The 20,587-nt window shown below is 40.7% G+C and overlaps 2 protein-coding genes across 6 annotated transcripts in view; both read left to right on the top strand.

Moving 5' to 3' along the window:
* The window catches only part of CNKSR3 (CNKSR family member 3), a 60,825-nt gene extending 56,150 nt beyond the window's left edge, over positions 1-4,675 (top strand). Inside the window, exon 12 of one of the 3 annotated variants that reach the window (XM_082756789.1) lies at positions 36-4,675. In XM_082756789.1, the coding sequence (XP_082612915.1) occupies positions 36-334 (299 nt within the window). In that variant the 3' untranslated portion in view covers positions 335-4,675. The remainder of the gene's footprint in view (positions 1-35) is intronic. The other 2 variants (XM_082756787.1, XM_082756788.1) reach the window with 2 other exon arrangements.
* A 5,533-nt stretch (positions 4,676-10,208) lies between these two features.
* Positions 10,209-20,587, top strand: part of IPCEF1 (interaction protein for cytohesin exchange factors 1) — an 83,461-nt gene continuing 73,082 nt past the window's right edge. Inside the window, exons 1-2 of one of the 3 annotated variants that reach the window (XM_082757121.1) lie at positions 10,226-10,236; positions 14,595-14,650. The gene's annotated coding sequence lies outside the window, so the exon portion shown is untranslated. Of the gene's footprint in view, positions 10,237-14,594; positions 14,651-18,231; positions 18,957-20,587 lie in introns of those variants that run through there. The other 2 variants (XM_082757123.1, XM_082757120.1) reach the window with 2 other exon arrangements.

The following is a 20,587-nucleotide window of genomic DNA, read 5'->3' as shown; positions in this document are numbered from 1 at the left end:
TGAAGTAATTGATTTTCCTCCTTCCACTCCTACAGGTGAAGATGTCCTCTGCAGGTACTTCAGTAATGAAAGGATACCCCCGATCATTGAAGAAAGCCCTTCCACACAACACCCCTTTTCAAGGCCAATGTCTGAGAGACAGTTAGTGAGGGGAACGGATTATATTCGAGGCAGCAGGTGTTTTATGAATACAGACCTCCACAACAGTGCAACAATTCCTTTTCAAGAGGAAGGCGCTAAAAAATCTTCTGTTACATCATCCACAAAATCTTCCTCTGCAGAGCCCTCGCTGCTGGTCAGTTGGATCACGAGACTTAAATTGTTGACTCATTGACTGTGGTTCACGGGATGGTTACCAAGTGCCTTTGTTCATCGGTCAGACTTCTCTGCTTTTCAGCTTAACTGACGCATAGTGACTAATGCAGTGTTCTCTTCCTGGAGAATCTTATATTCTTGCCTTTTTGTTTGTGATTTTTTGATGCGTCAGAGAGTTTTGTAGTGCAAGGAGGGAAGAAAGATAAAGATCAAGTTCCTCTTAATGGCCAAAAGCTGAGAGCATTTATTCCCATCAAAATGAGTAAACTTTAAGTGATATAGAAACCACACATGACCTGAAATCTATATAACTACTCAGAAGAAATCTTTGCATTACAGTAAATTCCAGTGGCACTTCATTTGTCCAAATGCTCAGAGGCTGGTGCGACTGGCTGTGTGTCAGGATACGTAGGGATCCGCAAAAGTTATGCTACCCTCCTGACCAGGAAAGGCAAGCAGGGAAACAGCATTTTGATGCAACTGTTAGTGGTGCTGTTGCAAGTACTGCATGAGGTCAGCCTTGTGAGGGTGAGGTAGCATTTCCATTCTTTCTCTGATGTCCAGAGGTCTTAGGAAGAGAGATCTTTTATCCAGAGATTTTAGGAAGGTGGACTAATATAATCATAAATCAATTCAACCTGGTTCATAGTCTATTTTATTGAAATCACAGTACAAATAAAATGCATTGAACAGCTGCAGTGCTCATCCATAAAGAAGTATGGATTGCTACAACATGTCAAGGAAATGCATCTGTAGAGATGATAAAAGTATACATATTTTTTCCTTAATTGTTTAGGATTGATTTGCTGTTAACCAAAGTAATCTTTTAAAGACAGTCCTGTAGGACTTATGAGAACTTTACAGTGGTTCAGTTTTTGAATGATGTGTTGTTTTTATGAAAAATCCGTGCTATGATACATTACAATTGTAAGACATCTTGCTATTTTATATATAGCTCGATTTTTTCCCCCTCCAGAATTTTAGAATAGCATTGGGTATTTTGGGAGGAAAATAAAACTTGTTTAACAAAAGAAGATATTAAAGAGGTATTGTTTAAAACTGAATGTACATAAGATTGTTAGTATGCAAACAGTTGTGTTTAAAGTAATTTAAATGTTAAATATAGTTGTACATATTTTTCACTCTTAAACTGATGGAGTTTGTACCTTCATGTCTGTGGTACTGGGCACAAATTAGTCAAATGAAAACAAAAAAGTCTTTTATATTCCCCACTAATTTTAAGACTATTTTCTTGAATAATGTGTTGCCAACAGCCTTTACACCTTTGGCCTTACTGAAGAAAAGGAAAAACAAACTTGTATTTAATAGTTTGTGGGGAAAGCGGGGGTTTAAACAGTAGTTTGCACTTTGAACTGGGGCAGGAATTGTATGTGATAACATGAGTGTTAAAAACATACCATAATTCTCGCTGTGAAGATGTAATCTTTCTGCTGCAACAGGTTCTTGAAATGTGCTACAGCCCTTGTAGAGACATAGTGTTAAATTCAGTTCACTTAATTAAATTTGCTTGTTATTCATTGGTGATTTAAGTGGGGGCTGTTATGGAACTTTTTAATCCTAGCAGATTATAGTATGCCTGTCTCGTGCAAGTCTTCTCCGCTCCCCAGACATGGCATCTGTAGTAGTGACATGGGCAAACACACCTGCAGTGCAGTTGAATCCTAGACCAGTTTGGTCCTGCCTCTGAAAAGAAGGCTTAAACTGCCATGTTGTAGGCACTGTGTTGTAATATAGTCTATCCCCAAATTGGCTGAACTGTTTGAAATATGTGATGCTTGTTCAGTTCAGAAACTGTGACTTAGGCATGTTATCTAAATGAAGCTCTAAAACGGGCTTTTTGTTCATCTTTAATGTTGCGTTCTCCATGGTTTAAAAATGACTGGGGAATGATACACTTTGGTATACGTGTTTGTGCATGTTGATGTGGAGGAAACCATAGTTCTACTTGATTTCTTTGGGTCCCGCCATTATGTTTTTAAGACAGCGAAAACTCAGACATTTGATTCCTTTGTTCAGTTAGGTTCTCTTGCAGATTGATTTAAGAGCAGTGAAAGGAGCTTGCCCTAATTTAACAGGTAGATTTCAATCAATTCAGCTATGAGGAAAGAGGAATTTGTAAAACATTTAGAGTGACACTTCTCAAAATGTCTTGTTTCCTTAAATACAAGCTTAAAAGATGGCAGCAAACAGAAAAGAAAAACCTAAACAGTGTCCTCTCTGTGCTCCAGTGTCATAACCATGCTGAGTTAAAGTACTGAATGTGACCTTTTGCCAATCGTCAAGGGTATCCAGCAGTTGATAGCAGGTTCTCTAGCACAAGGAACCGCACTTAATCTCTTGAAGGGCTTTCTGGCAGCTGCTCTGCCTATGTAAGGCACACCAAAACTTTTCTCCTCCACCTTGTGGAATCTCTTACTATCTGGGGTGGTTGTATGTGTCTCTGAGAGGAGATTGCTGAGCCAGGATTTTTCTTAGTCAGGTATGTACAAATAGTGTCCAAATAATTTCTTTACGCAAGAAGGAAGCATGTAGCTCTAATTTCCTTTTATTTTTTTTTTTGTTACAAAATTATCATAATACCAGAAACGTTTTTTCCAAGAGAAGTGAAGGAGTAGATGGTGGAATCAGGCTCTAATACAAAGACAGTCGGTGTTGTGAAGAGAATGTGTGCTGTTGCTACTGGATGATAATTCAAGTGATTGAATCAGCTGCTTCAGATGCATAGTGTCAGCTAATAAAGTCTTGTGTTTTGTTTCAAAGAGACATCGAAGCCCCTTACTACCAAATGAGAGGGAAAATACAAACATCAGTGTAGGAAGACAAAATAAAATGCAAGGAACTAATAGAAAGCAAGTTTTAGTATTCTATGAAGAGCACTCTACTTCAGATGGTTTACTTTCCTATGTGACCTGTCTTCCATAGCCAAGAATAAAGATTAAAATACCCAATCTTTTCCATTTCTGTTCACAACTTGAAATAATGAGAAGCTGATGTTCATGTAACAGCATAGCACCAATCATTTACCATTACCATATAGAAGTGCTGCTGTTGGTTGAGAGAACAGTTTAAAAAAGCAGCAAAGACCCATGGCAGCGACTGTCATAATGTTCCTGAGTGTGATTATTTTTCTTCTTCATAGTAGTGGTTCCTATTAATTATTAGAATAACTTTTTCTACCCACCTATTCTGCTCTACATCTTTGTATCATGTTAACTTAAAAGTGAGGCAAAATATCTGAAAACTCTCGAATCCAAAAGATGGTTACACTGTCTTTGTCCAAGAGAACTAGCTTGAAAGATAGTGATCACTTCTTACTCTGTATAGTGAATATAGAGGGTGCACTGTAATTTTGGAGGGGAAAAATAAAAGGCACAGAGCTAAGAATAATTGCTGGCTTAATCTCAGAAAAATGTAGGCAACAAGTTAGGAACTGTTATTGTGCAGAAACTTGGCTTGTCTCTTGGTATTGAAGGTACATGCATCTGTTATATTAAAAAAAAAAAAAAAAAAAAAAAAAAAAAAAAAAGCTGTGCCTAGGTTGACTTTCCTAATGAGCACAACATGATTATGCAGATATCCTGCCATGGTACAGTACCCCACAGTACTCTAGTCTGAGTGCAATAGCTTGGTGGCCAGATGACGTGACTTGTTGGAAAAGATCACAACGGACACAGAAATGAAAATGACTAATTGGTATTTTTGCATATGTGTATAGTGATGTTTCAGGAATGTATACCTCAGAAATATTGTGTGGGCTTCTATTTTAGCCTGCAGAATACTTGCAAGCCAATATCCTGGGTGTTTCGTACATAAACACTGCAAGAAAATATTATTCTAGATACTGATGTGCAAGAGGAAATAAAATATAAAAAAAGAATACTAATGGCTTGTAGATAAATAATTAAAAACATTCTACGTAATCTGGGTGTACATTGAGCTGAAAGAAGGAAAAAAAAAAACTAAAACTTTCCAAACCAGGAAACAGATGGTGAAGTTGATTAGCTTTATCAATGGAAAGGGCAAAGAATTTTCATTTTATGAAAATAATTCGTCTAAATCTTACTTCCTTTGTTATCACAGGTTGACAGCAGATAGTCTTCATGAACTGCTCTGTACATGCACTCACATCCTCAATAGACCAAGTTAAACTTCTCATCAGACTGTAACTCAGACCTTGATGCTAAATCCAGCTTAAACTTTTTCTGTAGGATTTACTTTCTCAGGAGTTTTTCAATATTCATTGATTTTCTGAGTTTCTTATGCGTGATCTGGGCAGAAAAACTTGTATGCAGAGCTGTCTCTGCAAGCACAGGATTGATGTCATGCAAGGGGGTGGGTGCTGGCTTTGCTCCCTGTGCTTGTGATTTATGCAGTTCGCCAAGTATATCGCACCCTCCCAGCTACCACCGTAAGTCCTTGTGCACCATCATGACGTAAGTCAGAGCACGACTTGAAAAGGCTTATGCCCAAATGGAAGGAAGTACTGGATCATTTGGAGTAAACTGATTTTGTCCTGCTGTACAACTGAGAAGAACATGACTTCTTTCTTCTCTTTAGTCTGAATTTTCCTTTGCACTTCTGTGCATGTGGAGCACCTGTTCCTAAGATTTGGGTCATCACATAAACATACTTTTGCTGTCTTGTGGGCAATAAGGTTTTATAAAGGACAGGGGCTCTTAAGAAAGTCTTGAACTAAAATGTAGAAAGAGCAGTCTAAAAAGACTAGGTTTAGAGAATGAAGAAAGGAGCAAGGCTAAGCTGAATGCGTAGGTCCGTGTTCTTGTCAAACACCCTGTCAGCAGCATGGCAGTAGCTCCACGGAGAAAACAACCCACACAAGTGCTCCATGCCCATTTGTTTCTACTGCTACATTTGTGTGGTGGTGGAGTATGAAACAAGGGCAGTCACTCAGCATAGTTATATATAGCTATGCACAGTGCTTGAGCTGTAAGATGCATGACATAAGCAGTCAAGAGCCACTGTCAAAATATAATTTTCCCCAATTCTGCTGCCTACGCTGCTGCTGTTTTAGTTTAAAATAGTAACCCTTGTCTATCCTCTTACCTACACAATGTGGGTCCAGATCCCTTGGAAATGTGTAGCCAACAGTTTTTTTCTTCTTCTGTGACAGTCAGTGACTGCTGGCAGCTTTGTGTCACTTTTTGCTGGGCCTCGCATAATGGTCCAAAAGATTAGCTAGTTTGGGTTTCTCTGGAGTCAGTCCAGAAGCATAAAGTCAAATTTGAAAACCATATTGCCGGGCTGATATCAGTTAAAGAGCTGTTTGTTTTATACATACTAAATATGAAACAGGCAGGAGTTGTCTGTTGCATGTGCTTTGCCAGTAGGAAGAAAAATGAGAATAACATATTCTGTGAAGGAAAAAATGAGACCCTTGGGTGTCCTCCAGTTCCTGCTGGTGGGAGAAATGTGTTTGTTTTAGCACAATGTGGAGTGGATGTAAACATTTCTTCTTAAACCTCCTTGTGTGGCCACCTCAGTCATTGCTCAGGATAATGTAAGCCACTGACTTTCCCCCTTAAGTGGAATTAATCTAATGTATTGTTTTGGGAGAGGGCAAAGATATAGGTGCTTACATGTTTTGTTAAACTGGGGTTGGAATTGGAAGAATTAACCACAGGAGAAATGAGATACAGCGCTAATTTTCAGGGAAAATCCCCAAGGTCAGTTTATGACTAAAATTCCTGCTTGCTCCTCAGCCTCTGGTGAGGATGAGAGCTCCTGGGCATGATGGCAGCTAGACAGACACCAAGGAAGGGGAAATAATCAGCTTCAATGCACAGTGCCACTGTAACAAGCAAATAACCCATTTTGCTCGTTTTTCCTGCTGTAAGCGTAGCCCTCCCCCAGGATGGATGGGTTAGAGGGGGAACTGCTGGGCCCAACATGCAGAGCAAGCTTGAAGAAGGCCCGAGGTGGCAGCAGGCCATGCTTGCCGCTGGCACTCAGTCTACTGCCTTTGGAGCTACTCTGGCAGTGCCCTTGCAGGTAATGAGCCTCAGACCCTTGTGACCTGCCCTTAGAGGCTTTTTCATTTGGGAAATATTTACTAAGAGACAGAAAATGCTGCAGTCTAAACTGATATGTGCATTTAATGTCTTTTCCAAGTAACTGCATGCTTCTCAGTGCTACTTATTAACATGTTTCCCTCATCTATCTCCCATTAGCTGTTTCCAGTGCAAATATTTCTAAAAAGAAATCCTCACATGTTTCCAATGTAAGTTAATAATAGTCACAAATGGGGCGTAAAGCTTTATGTGTAAACAGGGAAAAAAGCAAACCCAAAGAAACCCCTTTTTCTCTGTTATGGATAATAACCTCATAAATAATGAGTAAAAATGAAACCTAGGCTACTTGCCCTGCTGAAGATGATCAACCAAACATTAGTGGCTGCGTCTTGGATGACTGTTTTTATTGAATGGCCAGTGGTTCAGATGTGGTAGGTTCTTGCAGAGCAATTTTAGAGTTTTAAATGTTCCTTCACAGAACTTGAACACAGTCTTAGGCATAACATGGCTCTAGTTGAGACTCTGTCCGAAGCCCCCTGAATGTCCCATTGAAGATGCAGAAGTTTTTGAAATATTCTGGCATGGGTCTTCACCATTTGTGTTTTGGTGGGAGGTTGTGTACCTGAGGATGATAGCAGATCTCCAAAATTTGTTTCCCTTCCATCTTCCTGTTTGCCCTCTCCTCCCTAACTTAAAGCCAAGGGACTTTCCAGGAATTTAGTGCACAAACAAATAGCTATAAAACTTTTAATACTTACAGCATGATCTAGCTTGTTTCATTGTCCAAGCTCTCCAGTAAAAATAGCTCTGCCTGCAAGCTATTGGTTCATCTAAGAATTCTTCTCTGCTTATTTAGCTGCCAGCTTCAGCTTCACTTTGAAGCTGCTTAGACCACCCCAAGCAGTAGTTGGCCCTTGAACTGCAAGCACGCAGCTCTCTTACTGCTGGACGGGAAGAAAGGCCTGCTTTTTCTTCCAGTTTTGAATTTCTTAACCCTGGATTTGCAGGTCCTGTTGGGAAGATGGGTGTGGACCTGCCCCACAGACTCCCTCCCTTTTCCAGCCTGTTCCTCCCCTGCTGCCTGTTAATTTACTTGGCAGCACAGAGAGAAGAAAAGGCAAGTAGGAGCCTACCAGCTTACAGCAGCAGCCCCTCTCTCCTGCTGCTGCTCAGCAGCTGAGCAATGGACCTGGCTCAGCTCCCAAAATACAAATCTAGAAAGCTTTCGGTTGCAGAAGAAACAGGAAGCACAAACATTTAGGATCGAGCCCATCTAATTATTTCCCAGTGGGGGGAACGCTTGCCTGGGATACTGCCAGAGTATGGCTGGGCGTTAACCCTTGAAGTGGCAGGCCACTGGTGAGCTCAGTGCTCTCTGCTGGCATGTGGGGGCTGCTCTTGAAGCAGCTCTGTGGCATTTAAAGGAATGGGTTTGTCTTTTTTACTAGCAGCATCTGCTCTGAGAGCTTCCTGCTGCCCTGTGGTCAAGTAGGGGATTTCCTTCCTGCCCTGGTGCTGCTGTTTTGTGAGCTGGCAGCAAGGTGGGCCTCACACCCTGCTAGCAGTAAGAAAGAAGTGATGGGTGTGATAAGCTGGGTCATACAAAAGGTTTTAAGAAAAAGTAGAAAGGCGTTTACTGAAGGTATGGAAGCTGGGGTTGGATAAGTGAGACACTGAAAAATAAGGCATTGAGGCAGACACCAGGGGGTACTCACTTATGGGTGAAAATTACACAGGAAAATTACTTGAGTTGCTTCTGACTGAAGTTTGCTGTCGTGCTTTTGATGGATATGGTTTGTGTGAGGGAATCCTCCAGTAGGATGTGGAAGAGGCTCAAGTTTCAACATCGTGGCTTATTTCCCTAGTGGTTGACCAAAAGAGGGAGTATGATGGGAAGCTGTGATGAAAAAGTACTATTACTACCAAGAAATGGCAGGGGAAAAAAAAAAAAAAAAAAAGTTATCAGAATTCTGAAGTTCAGTAATCCTGAAGCAGCTCTTGTGACTGACGTGTGAAATCTCCCTGAGTTCGTTCCTGTGACTGTGAATTTCTCATCAAGTTTCCAATGAAATATTTGACACGTTTTCAAAATTTTGGGCACCCTCTGGTCTCACACAGTGCTTGCTGCTCATATAGCTGGGTGAGATCAGAGATGTTTGGGGGAGGGTGGGTGAGTCTGGTAGTGTTGACTCAGGGCAGGAGCTGCAAAATGAGAGTGGCACCAGCCTGACTAGTTAGATACGAGCTCTTCAGGTTGCACGCACATTAATGTAACATCCTAAAATGAAGTGAAAATTGGTTATAAAGAAAATAAAAAATAGAATTGTGGGTTACAAGCCATTGGAGGAAGAAGAGATACTACCTAAGTGTGTTTCTCTGATGGCTTTCTGGTGCTCTTACCTACCTTGTATTCTTAAGACAATATCCTATACGGTGCCCTCACAGAAAAGAACACATGAGGTGACCCCAAAGGCTTCCTTTTGCTGATGAAAACACCAGGCCAAGTAGCATTTCTGCTCTTTTCTTCTGGGTCTTGAGCTACTTCCAGTGACGACCAGTCTGTTCAATCTTTTGTCACCTTCTCCCTTGCTTGAAGTGCGGTGTCATGGGTGTTGCACGTGCACTCGTGGGTACACTCAGAAGCAACTCCGTGCTTGCCTAGATGGCTTTGGTTGGCTGCCCCTGCTGAGCCCCTGGGGCTGTTACTGCATTGTCACGCTTCTGCCCCTGTGGAAGGCAGTGTTGTGTTCAACATACTCGTGCTGCTTTTGTTCTCCAGGATAAATAAGTGTTTCTCCTGGTAAATAAATAGGGCTCGTCTGGCAGGAGGTTCTTTCCAAGGCAGCATTAGGACTGATTCTTCTTTTTACTTTTTGTGTCAAATCTGTTTGGTTTAATGGTTTCGCTTTTAATCTGTTTGGCTCTTGACTTATGACTGCAGGGGTGAAATAAAAATAGGATCTTGTTGATGAAGAGGAATCAAGTGAACTTTTGAACAAATGAGAAAAGGAAATTAGAGAAGTAAAAACAGGCACTATTTCTTCATCTTTGGGCATTGTTAAAACAAAAATACACTAAGTAAACGTGTATGCACTTTGCATTTGTGTGTTCTTTTGCTCTTAGCCTACTGTCTGGAATTTTTAAATATAATTCTCCTACAAGTTACTAGACAATGAGAGCATCTTGAACTTTCAAAACCTAGCTGCAAGTAACCCTGTGGAACACTTGAGAACAAGCAGCTGCTTATTGTGTCGTGGTATCTGGGAGAGCAGGGTGCTTGCAACATCTGGCTTTTCTGTTCCTTCCCAGCCCTCCCACTCTAAAACCAATGCACATCACATCAGGTGGCTTTCAAAATGATGAGCTTGCCACTAGATCCTCTTTTCAATGCCCTGTTCAATGCAACTTTTGAGAACAATTTAAAATGGATATTTAAAGTCCAGAGATAGTGGAGTGTATAGGCACAGGTGGATCTAGTTATTAATAGGCTTGAGAACTGGAACTGCGTTGTAAGATAACAGATACTGCTGCCTTTCAGATGAAAAGTTCTTCTGATAGAAGTTTTGTTGATATGTACTTGGACTGTTAATTACGTGCTTGATTCAGATATGCACAAGGCACCGTTTGTGTGCATCTTCAGCAAAGTTCACGTGGAAAAACTGAATCATCCAAGTCATCTGAATGATGCACACTATTCGGTGGTTGTTTTTCTTCAGCAGGCAGCTGGTGATCTCTCTTCCTGTATTCATGGGGTGGCTGGAGGGGGGGCGGTAAGAAAAGGAAGAGGGGAAGGAGTCTCCGGGGTGGGGGGAGCCCTTTTCATTCATATATGCAAACTTAATGATTTTCCTGAGCGATCTCTAGACTTGTGGTAAGTTAAAACTATATTCAGAGGATTGAAGAGGCAATGTATGTTACAACTAAGTTATAAAGTGTTTTTGTTTTAAAGTAAATAGTTTTTATACTTTTTTTTTCTTTTTTTTTTCTTTTTTTTTTTTTTTCAGGCACGATTTGCTTAGCGTAGGTTATGTTTCAAGCAGTGCTTTCTGGGGAGGACATGGGAGTTGTGCTAGGGCTGGGGATGCTTTGGTCTGGATAGATTTTGTATCTCCTGCTCCCCTCTCAAAGTCAGGAGATTTGGAGTTTCTTGGCCACCAGCCAGGAAATGGAAGCTTGACCTCTTCCTTGTGCTGACCATGCTATAAACTTAACACTGCGTTGTAAATGTTTACTATCTAAGCTCAGGGGTAGTGAAGGGTTGTTTAATACAGGAGAAACTAATGAGAAATGATCATACATTATTAATGAGATACAAACACACAGATAATTGTGTTGGTTTGGGGGGTAGGAGGGGGAGGACAGTAGTTTACAGACATTCTCCATCCTATTCATAAAACAGTTTTAGCTTTCCAACTGATAGGATACATCTAGTTTTCATGAGATATTTTGTTGACATTGGCAAGCAAGCTGGTTTTTTTTTTTTTAAATGCTCTATCCCTTTCTTACACTCTGTGTTCCTTATTTAGATCACATGCATTTTGTAGCCTGCAATACCTTAAAGTTGTAGTGTCCAGAGCACACTGGGTCCATGATTTAATTGGCTTCTAGGCACTGTGGTACTAAGCAATAATAATACAATTAAAAAGGCCTAAAGGGCAGAAGTAAGTGCCTTGGTTTGGAATGGAAAAAGCAATGCAGAAATGCTTTGCTCAGAGATCTTCCTGGCTGTTACATAGTCTTAAGACTGATTTGATGTCAGAAGAACAAATATGATGAGGATTTCTGTAAATAAATAAAAATGACAAGACTTTTTTTATAGGACAGGAGACAATAGGCTTAAATTACAGTATGGAGCAAAAAGACAGTAGAAAAATCTGTCTACCAGGAGAGTTAAGCACTGGTTTAGAGAGCTGAAGTAAGCTGTGGCATCTCCATTGCTTGTTGTCTTTAAGAACAGGTTAGGCAGCTCTCTGTCAGCAATAGTCAAGTCTAATTGATCCTGATGGGCGGGACAGACTTAATGATCTCCTGAAGTCTCTTTCCAGCCTTATGAATTTGCAGAGGCTCTATGTAATTGCATCCTGGTACAGTTCAGCAAGAACTTTCAGGGCATTCTGGATAAAAGCCACCATATGCACATCAAATCACTATAACTGTAGTAAGTTTTGAGGTTTAAAGGAGCGTGAGACAACGGAGTAAATGTATTTGAAGATTTAGCTCAGTGGCATGAACAAGAAAAAAGGCCAGGAAACGGTTGCATATATGATCAATACTTTTGCAGTTTTGCAGTTTTCTAGAATAAAAATGTCATCTGCAGTTGCCACTGTTGTTAATTTGGGGAAAACAAACAAACAAAACAAACAACAGCAACATTCAAATTTAATTTGAAAGATTGCTTCCCCCTCCACACCCTAAACAAGATGAAAGTATTATAGACAACTCTATTCTGCCAGTAAGAGCATATTAATAGTTTTTCTTTAAAACCAAACAAAATTAAAATATAAAATAATAGATTTTATAGATCTGTTCTTTTAATATTCATTTGAGAGAACTGAAATGACTTTTTTCCATTGCTATTTCAATCCTTAATTTTTTGAAAAGAAAACTTGCAGAGTTACAGAGAAAGCTCAGCACTTATGGAAGTAGCTTGTTTCTGTGTATGGTAAGTTCCTTGTTCCAACAAACTGAGAAGCAATCACTTTCATGTTCTATCAGCCAACGGGTGGCTTAGGGGTGCAGGATGTGTGGGGTGATGCAGTGATGGTGTTATACTGAGAAATGAATTCCCTGTACAGTGCAAAATGCCAATGGCCAGAGTCTTCAGAAAGCAGCACCAGATGTCCTGTATATTTTGGCATGAGAGTCTGTCAAAAGCTCCAAAGAGAAGGAAGTGAAAGAACGGTGGCAAGTCTCCTGCAAACAGTTTTAGAGATGTGGGACTTCATTTGCACATGAGTGCGACAGCTTTCTTCAGCAAAAAGCATGGGATGGACTGTCTTATCTGTCTCTCAGAGGAATGAGCCATCTGCTTTCCAGTGTCACTGAATGCTGTCTTCATCTCCTCTGTGGACCATTCATTTTTTCCATAAGTACTATGCATGCTTCTTCAGGCCTGTGACTATTACCCTCACTGTGACCCAATGCACATGGGAAGGCATCAGTTATTTCAGGGAGCAATAGCTCCCTGAGTTTGTGCATCAGATTCCAAGATACGTTCTTGGGCAAGTTTTCAGATAACCCATTTTATATGCAGTTAAAGTGCTTTGAAGTTGTAAGGTGCCATGTTGCTGACAAACACTGATTAGTCATGCAAATAAGTGAAAGTATTTTAATTAGACCAATTTCAACATGACCTGTACTGTGGAAAAGAAACTATATAAAAATATTAAATAGGTAACTTATTAGTGGGTACAACCTTTGATTTAAGGGTGTTGCATTTAAATTTTTTTTTTTTTGGGGGGGGGGGGGAGGAGGAGTAACATACATAGCAAGGTAGTAATACAAGAGAATAATAATCTGATAAATTAAAAACAAAACAACACAGCAGTAACTAATAACCTCCATTTTTCAAAATCTGTAGAAAACCCCATATGAGATATTTTTGGCTTCTCCTCTCTACTTGAGCCATGCTACAACTCAGGCTACCTTGGAGATGTTCTCACATGTATTTCCTGAAATGGGGCAGCTTTGTCAGCTGGTTTGAGTCTACCTACACGTCCTATGGTGCCATAATGGTTTTGTGGTAGGATTTACTACCACTTTTCTGCCAGGACCCTTATTTCTTGCAAGGTCTTTTTGTGGATGCTCTGCCAGCTTTCTACTGAGAGTAACAGAAAGTGGCATGAATTTTGACACAAGGCTTTCTGGTGCTACATAGGACATACATGTAAAACATTGCTAAGTTATTTTATATAAATTCACAGCCACTTTTACATCTGTATACAATTATGTGTCAGGTGAGCAGAAATGGAGGACCAGAATCAAGGCATTTGTATTATGCTGCAGATGTTGGGGAAGCTTTGGAGAGTTAGATCTTGTTAGATGTTCTTGAATGTTCCTATCCTTTTACTTCCCTAGGAAAGCAGGATCAGGCACCCCTGATAGAGAATGGAGAAGAGCATCAGAATATTGTCATTGATATATGTGTTCATTACCTTTGACGATATATCTGGGCAATGTAAGTGATGAATGTGTAATAGACTGTGGGAATACATTAATGAAGTTATTCTTAGTCTTTTTGTTTCTGGTGCCAGAGTTTGTTTAAAATAGAGTGTGCCAGAGTTCCATTAACCTCCAATTAAAAATCAGGAGAAGGAACAGTTTGCCTCATGGTTTATCAACACCACGTAGTGCCTCAATTTACCGTCTGCCAGTTAGTCACAACGCCCACAATCTATTTAATTTATGAATAAAATGCAAAGGATGGATGTAAAGTGAATCTTCCAGTCAGGCTTTCTGGTTTCAGTGGAACTTGCTGAGCTTTGTATGAGCGCATTTACATGTGTACGTTTGTGGGTATATGTTTGTATACCCATGTGTTTTTGAATCCTACCCAAATTTAAACTACCCTTCTGCAAGATTTCTCAGAGACGGAGTTGCAGGACTTGTTGGCTCTGTCTCTGAGTCACTGTTTCACCCTTTCTACAACCCCTCCCAGACAGCTTGGATTTGTAAAGTCGAAGCACAGGTCTGCCAGTTGCCACATTTCCCTATCATCGCAGCAAGTCCCCTCAACAAGAAAAGGAAAAAAGCCAGGCTCATGTGAAATCTGTTGATGCAGCTCATGTGTAACTTGTGATTTTATGCCTATATGAAAGGTCTGTTTCTCTTGTTTTTTATTTATTTATTTATTTATTTATTTTTATTTTTATTTTTATTTTTCCTCCCTTTAAACTGAGAATATACAACAGTATTTTTTTTTTCAGTCATTGAGATTATGATGTCTTCTAGGAATTTTGAAAGAATATATTTCATGCCTGTCTACACAAAGTTCAGTGCAAAACATCTTGTTAATCATTGCTATTCTTTTTCTAGTGTAAGGCTTGCACTCCAAATGCAGCTGTCTCTCTCTGCTTTTAAAAAGAGGTCAAATTGACATTTCAAGTTGGGCTTCAAAAAAAGTGTTGTGACTTCATGACCTTTCTAAAACTGATATTCTTTGCCTTTTAGATAAAAACTTTCACTTGAAGGAATTTACAACAAATTTTCCTCTCAATCCTTCACGCTTAGGTCCTGGCTCGGTTCCAGACTGTAGAAACTAGACTTGTAATTGCCATATTTACAAGGTAGGGTTTCTTTTTTTCCCCCTTGTTTGCTTAACTTGACAGATTGTAGACTATCAGGCGCCACTTAACCTTTTTAAAAAATGTTTTGTTTCAATTCCTTTTGTCTGAAAGATCCATTTATCCTCTCAAGAAATCCTCATCAGAATGAATAGAAAAAGTTGATGATTATGGATTAAAATTATAATACTTGAGTGAGTCAAGTTATGGGTTTACAAGAATGGGGTAAACTAGACAGAGCAGTTTTCTGATTTATTAGCAGCAATCTTGACTTAAAATTCCTGTTTATTTTTCCCATGAATTTTCAGATTTTGATAAAACTAGGGTAAAATGATGTTCTGAATTTCCATGCCAAGCTTAAAACAAGTCTCAGATATGGTAAATATTTAATGGAACAAAACCCTTACCCCAAATGGGTCCTTGTTTGAGTATGCCATGGGAGATAGTTGGTGGGTGAGAGATGGTCTCATCCAGAGTTTGGCTATAGAAAAACTCCTGAGTGAGTTGGTTGTCCTCCCGTGTCCATGGGTCTTTGCTGGGGTCCTCCAACCCTGGGAAATGGCTGCAGCAGTTGCCAGACCCTGGCTGCGAGTGTGGAGATGAAGCAGGAATGGTCACAGACTGTCAGAGGCTGGGGCTGGCAGGGACCTCTGGAGGTCCAACCCCAGCTCAAGCAAGGACACCCCAAGCAGGCTGCCCAGTACCATATCCAGGATCTCCAAGGAGGGAGACCCCACAATCTCTCTGGGCAACCTGTGCCAGTGCTCAGCCTCCTGCACTGTTGAAAAGTGCTTCCTCATGTTCAGAGGGAACTTCCTGTGTCCACTGTGTCTTTTTCTGATACTGGACGCCACTGAAAAGAGCCTGGTTCTGTCTTCATTGCACCCTCCCTTCAGGTATTTATATACATTGATAGGATCTCCCTGAACCTGCACTTGTCTAGGCTAAACATTCCCAGCTCTCTCAGCATTACCTCACAGGAGAGGTGCTTCAGTCCCTTGATCATCTTTGTGGCCCTGCTCTTTGCCAGGGTAGGAACTGGGCTGCGGCTGTGAGGAGCTGGAGCATTTGTGGGGTTATTCAGTAACCTTGGGTGTGATGCTGTGCCAGGAACACTGGCTGTTGCTGAAGATCCCTGATGAGGGCAGTAGATAGAGCAATGAGGAGGATACTCCACAGCAAAGCATGTTTGATGTCTCCACGGTTCCTCCATGTAGCACTGTCATCATGTGAGGCGAAAGCCAGCGCAGCAGTGTGATGGTTGAAACTCACGCCTCCTCATTCTCTGAGATCAGCACTGGGTGATCTTCCCAGCACTGCTGCCCTCAGGCACTGTGCCTGTGGTGCTGGGCTGGAGTCCCAGCAGGCCCGAAAAGGGTCTTTCTCTTGGAAGCGATGCTCTTTTTTTGGTGTTTGCCTGCTGGAGCCCCCTCACCCTGCCTCCTTTGGAGACCATATGAGGATGTCGGAGGTCCAGATGGAAAAATCTAGTGCTTTTATGCAAATGGCAGCATCTTGTGTTTGTAGCCCTGGCAGATACCCTATGTCAGTCCCTGTCAGTTGAGGCCAAGATGGGAGTTATGTGAGCATGCAGAAAGTGACCACTTAAGTATGCATTACTTATATAGCATACTTTCATATCACTTCCTATAACTTCATTTCAAATGGATCCATGCAAGAAGCTATCCCTCATCCAGAATTTCTGACCATGTTTTGTTGCTGTTTTATTTATTTATTTATTTATTTATTTATTTTTTCAAATATCACTGTGTGAGCAGATGGTGTTTGCTGTCTCACCGATTGGGCAATTAGGGCTTTATCTACAACTCTGCTGTAAGAAGGCACAATAACAGTTACTGAGCTAGTTCGGCTTTTGAGCAAGTGGTGACTAGTGCTGCTTGGATTTTCTGGTCTGCTCAGCCCTCTCTTGTATTTTATCTCAAATAGATTGCATGAAGTTTCTGAATCTTATAAACTGACTTGTTGTTTGTAACTGTTTAACAAGCAGGTCATACATAAAGGCCTAGTTTACGAGTCCTTCAGAAACTGTTTGCTTTTTTTTTTTTTTTTTTTTTTTTTTTTTTTTTTTTGTGGTGTTTGACTGCCTGGCTAAGCTCAGTGGGTATCTCTCTGCTCCCTGACAAACTTCTGCAGTGGGAGAAAGATGAGTTATTGTTCCCTGTGGATGAATGCGTATATTCATACAAAGCACAGACTCTCCAGTCATGCACATCAATACAAATCCATTCAAGATGATAATAAAAATGAAAAAGGAACATAACCATGTAAAGTTGAATAGATCATCTGTAAATCTGGATAATAGTAAGGCTTGTGGAATCTCCTTAATTTAGGCCCTAGTCCTGCAAGCGTTTGTCAGCGTGTGAATACATTTATATAGCACTGTTTACTTCTAGAGGACTGCTAGAGTTCATAAGATTAGTCCAAAGGCAATATCCAAAGTAATTTTGTTAAATCTCATGTATTTTCAATATGTTTAATGTGTTGATGCCTTCAGCCTCTGGTCACATATATTCTGTGTTTCCTAGGAAGGGGAAGGCTATCCCAGAAGTGAATAACTGTTGACTGGGAGCTAATGTTTTAAAAACTGTGAAGCAGTCGAGAGCTAACCATGGCTCTTTATGCTCCCATTCATGGTTGAAAGTTTGACTGACCTTTGACACTCTGGGTGCATGTAGCTTGGTTGGGATAGGTAACTTTATAAAGAAGTGTCTTTGGGCTTGCCATCAGGAATAATTCATAGGATTATTTTTGGCCTTATCCACAAACTAAAACAACCAAGTTAAAGAGCCTTTGGACTTAACTGTTAAAAGCACTTAAGTAGGCAGGATCAAAATCAATAGATTTTTTTTTCTTTTTGGAAAAAAAAGTATGTTTATGGTATGAGAAAATAAATATAATGATAGCAAACTTTGTTAGTTACTTATAACTATACTCCTTTTTGATACATTGAAGACCTGTAAGTGTGGTCTCTCAGTAAGAAACTGACTGAGCAGAAGAATGATGCTCGCTCCTGTACCACCATCACTGTTGAACCGGATGAAATATAGGAGTCTTTAGGGGATAGTCTTGTGCTTTATCACATACATGTGTATTATCAGCATTTGTGTCTGAGTTGATTCACTGCCAGTGAAAAATAATGTACAGCTGAATTGTAATGGAAGCTTGGATACAACGAATATCAAGAGAAAGGAGAAAATGAAAACAGGAAGTCTAAGCTTCAGCTTTTCTATATATAGCAAACACCTCAAGGGTAAGCACATACTGTTTTGTATAAGTACATTTAAAATGTGTTTTGTAGGCACATATTTTCAATGTGCTGTCATGATTAGAAACACATGTAGACTGAAAAATTATGTGAGCTATGCAGAGCCTTTGCCCATGCACATAAGTAAAAGCTATGTACATGGTATATGTGTGTAAATATTTAGTTGGAGGAACAGCACCATGAGAACTCCTCTGCAATGATCCACAAGTCAGGAAGCCACAAATTATAGGTCTGAAATTTACCACCCTGACATGTCTACCTAAATAAAACCAACTGGAAAGATAGGAGGGATGAAAAATGCATTTACAAATAGCATTCGATTAGAGAAGAGGAAAAATGCTAAGCCATTTTCTTGGCTCTAATCAGAAGGCAGGATGGTTATTATAGACAGAAGCTTAGAGACTTCAGCTAAACGTCTTCCCAGCTTTAAGTCTTGATTTTTGTTTACATGCACGCTCACATTCAGGGCTTTAAGCACTCCCCTTCACGTAATCATTATTTTGATAGAGGCCAAGAGGGGGCATGGTTGGGTTTGTTTTTCTCCCTTCCAGGCACATTGCTATCATCTAACTCTCTCTTTATCTTCGCCAGGTATTTGGGCTGGGATGATGTCATCTTCTCTATCTATCTAGTATCTACCATGATGAGGCCTTGATCTGGCTGAGGGTGTTGGCTGTTTGATGAATGCTGAATTGGGAAGCAGTCACAGGAAACCTGAATTTCTATTGCAGTCTGCAACACTTGAGCTAGAGTAAATACAACTGATACTTGTAAAACCACCGAGACAACTGCTAGTTGTCACAAGGCCTTATACAGGCATCCGTACGTCAGTCCTCTTCCAGTCCTCCCACCCTTAACCTATGCCAGAGCAAACTCCTAGTGCAAACTCCCTGCTAATCTGTTACATTTGCAACTTGGACTGGGCTGCTTCTGGGCTGCTCTGGGCTCAGAAAAAGGGGCTGCCTGGGACACTCGATTGCTTCTCAGATCCAGGATTTCCTGGAGCTGGAGGAAGGACAGCAGGTAAAATTCAATCCTTTAAACTGAAGAGTAGGAAAGGGCATGTCACTAGGTATGAAGAGAGAAAGCACAGCACCGTCTCTGTCTGTCTGGAGTTGTCTTTTCTTTCTGCCTCTCTGAAGAGAATTGCTGAGCAGAGGTATAATTGCCTCTGGTGTGGAGCATCCCCAGGCGGTAGAGGAAGTCTGGCTCTCACCTCATCTCCCAGCCGGGTCTGGGAGCTTTGCAGCACAACTGGTAAGAACAGAGCAAGGACCGCTGCTCTTCCTCATGCAGGCTTCTTGGGCTTCATCCGTGTCCTCTGCTTCATCAGCTCAGAGGATGTAAGGGGAGAGGAGAAAGGAAAGTGCTACGTGAGTTGGGGAAACTCTCTTATTATCCAGCAGTGCCTGAAATTGCTAAATGGGTGGCAGTGGTGGGAAAAACGCAAGTGTTTTCCTGAGATAGCATGTTGTGAAACTAGAATTTGAACACACAGGTTGGGCTGTGTCACCTGGCTTCTCTGGAAAGGAAACATGAGGAGATTATTCTGTAAATACTTGAAAGTGGGAGGCTTGGTGTGGGGAACTCTCTTGTTAAAGAAGAAGAATTCTCTAGGTTTAGGAAGGTTAGACCTGTCCTTGGGCTCTGCTGTCAGGGGTTGTAAGTGGACACAGCATAAAACCCTAAGGAAAATGACTGTCAAGAATGTGTCTGCATTAATGTTGTTACATGGCAGCTCCTGGGAATTGGAGCACAGGAAGCAGCTGGACCAGAGGGGTTTCTGTGAGAAGGTGCCTTCTGGTCTCACAACATGAGCTGAATTCTGTCCAATTGCAGCTGTGGTGTTGCCATGAGCTTTACTAACTTAAAATCAGGAGAGATTGGTCAGCAATTACTAATTTTTGTGTCTTTTTAGTTCCTCCAGTTGAAAGGTTAACTGCTGCTATTAATGAGGTAGATTGACTGTGACTGGGGTCTGATAACAAATACTTGCTTTGTGTGGTATCTGGGGACTGTAATCCAACAGCTGGGCAGCCCGAGTTCTTTACACTGTTTAGTAGCTTTATGCCTGCTCTTCTCATAATGTTTCCATGTGCAGGAGAGAACTGCTGTTGCTTTCTCTGGGTGATACAGGGAACTGAGATAGAGGCCAGCTGAGTTTGCTCACCACTTCAAAGCAAATTTGGGTATGGAAGCTCTTGAATCGTAAACCAGTGCTCTTCTACAGCTGGGCTGTCTTCCCTGCTGTCAATCCAGTAACTGTTCGGTGGCTGATGTTCATTCAGGAGTACATGGTGGTGGCAGCTACCAGCTGTTTGGTCATTGAAATGACCTCTGCTTGACAGGGTTCCCATGCCTGCAGATAATTCATCAGAATTGTACTTAATGAAGGACACTAAAAACCTAGGTCTGCAAGTTAACACAGAAAAATAATAATAAATAAATAAATAAATAAATTGGTTGGATATTTCTCCGTCCAGAATGACTTCTAATTTTTAGCTAAGATTTTAATTCACTATTTCAGTCTGTTAGTGATTCAATTTTCTTTTTGTGGTAAGAGAAATGGTTAGGGTCTAAATCTTATTTCTGTTTAATTCCTGAATTAGAATGCTTTCAGTTCTCCTTACTGGAGAAGGGGAAAGAAATGGTTT

Source organism: Aythya marila (genome assembly GCF_965140915.1).
Source record: "Aythya marila genome assembly, chromosome: 3".
NCBI lineage: Eukaryota > Metazoa > Chordata > Aves > Anseriformes > Anatidae > Aythya > Aythya marila.
This window is presented reverse-complemented; position numbering and strand designations above follow the sequence as displayed.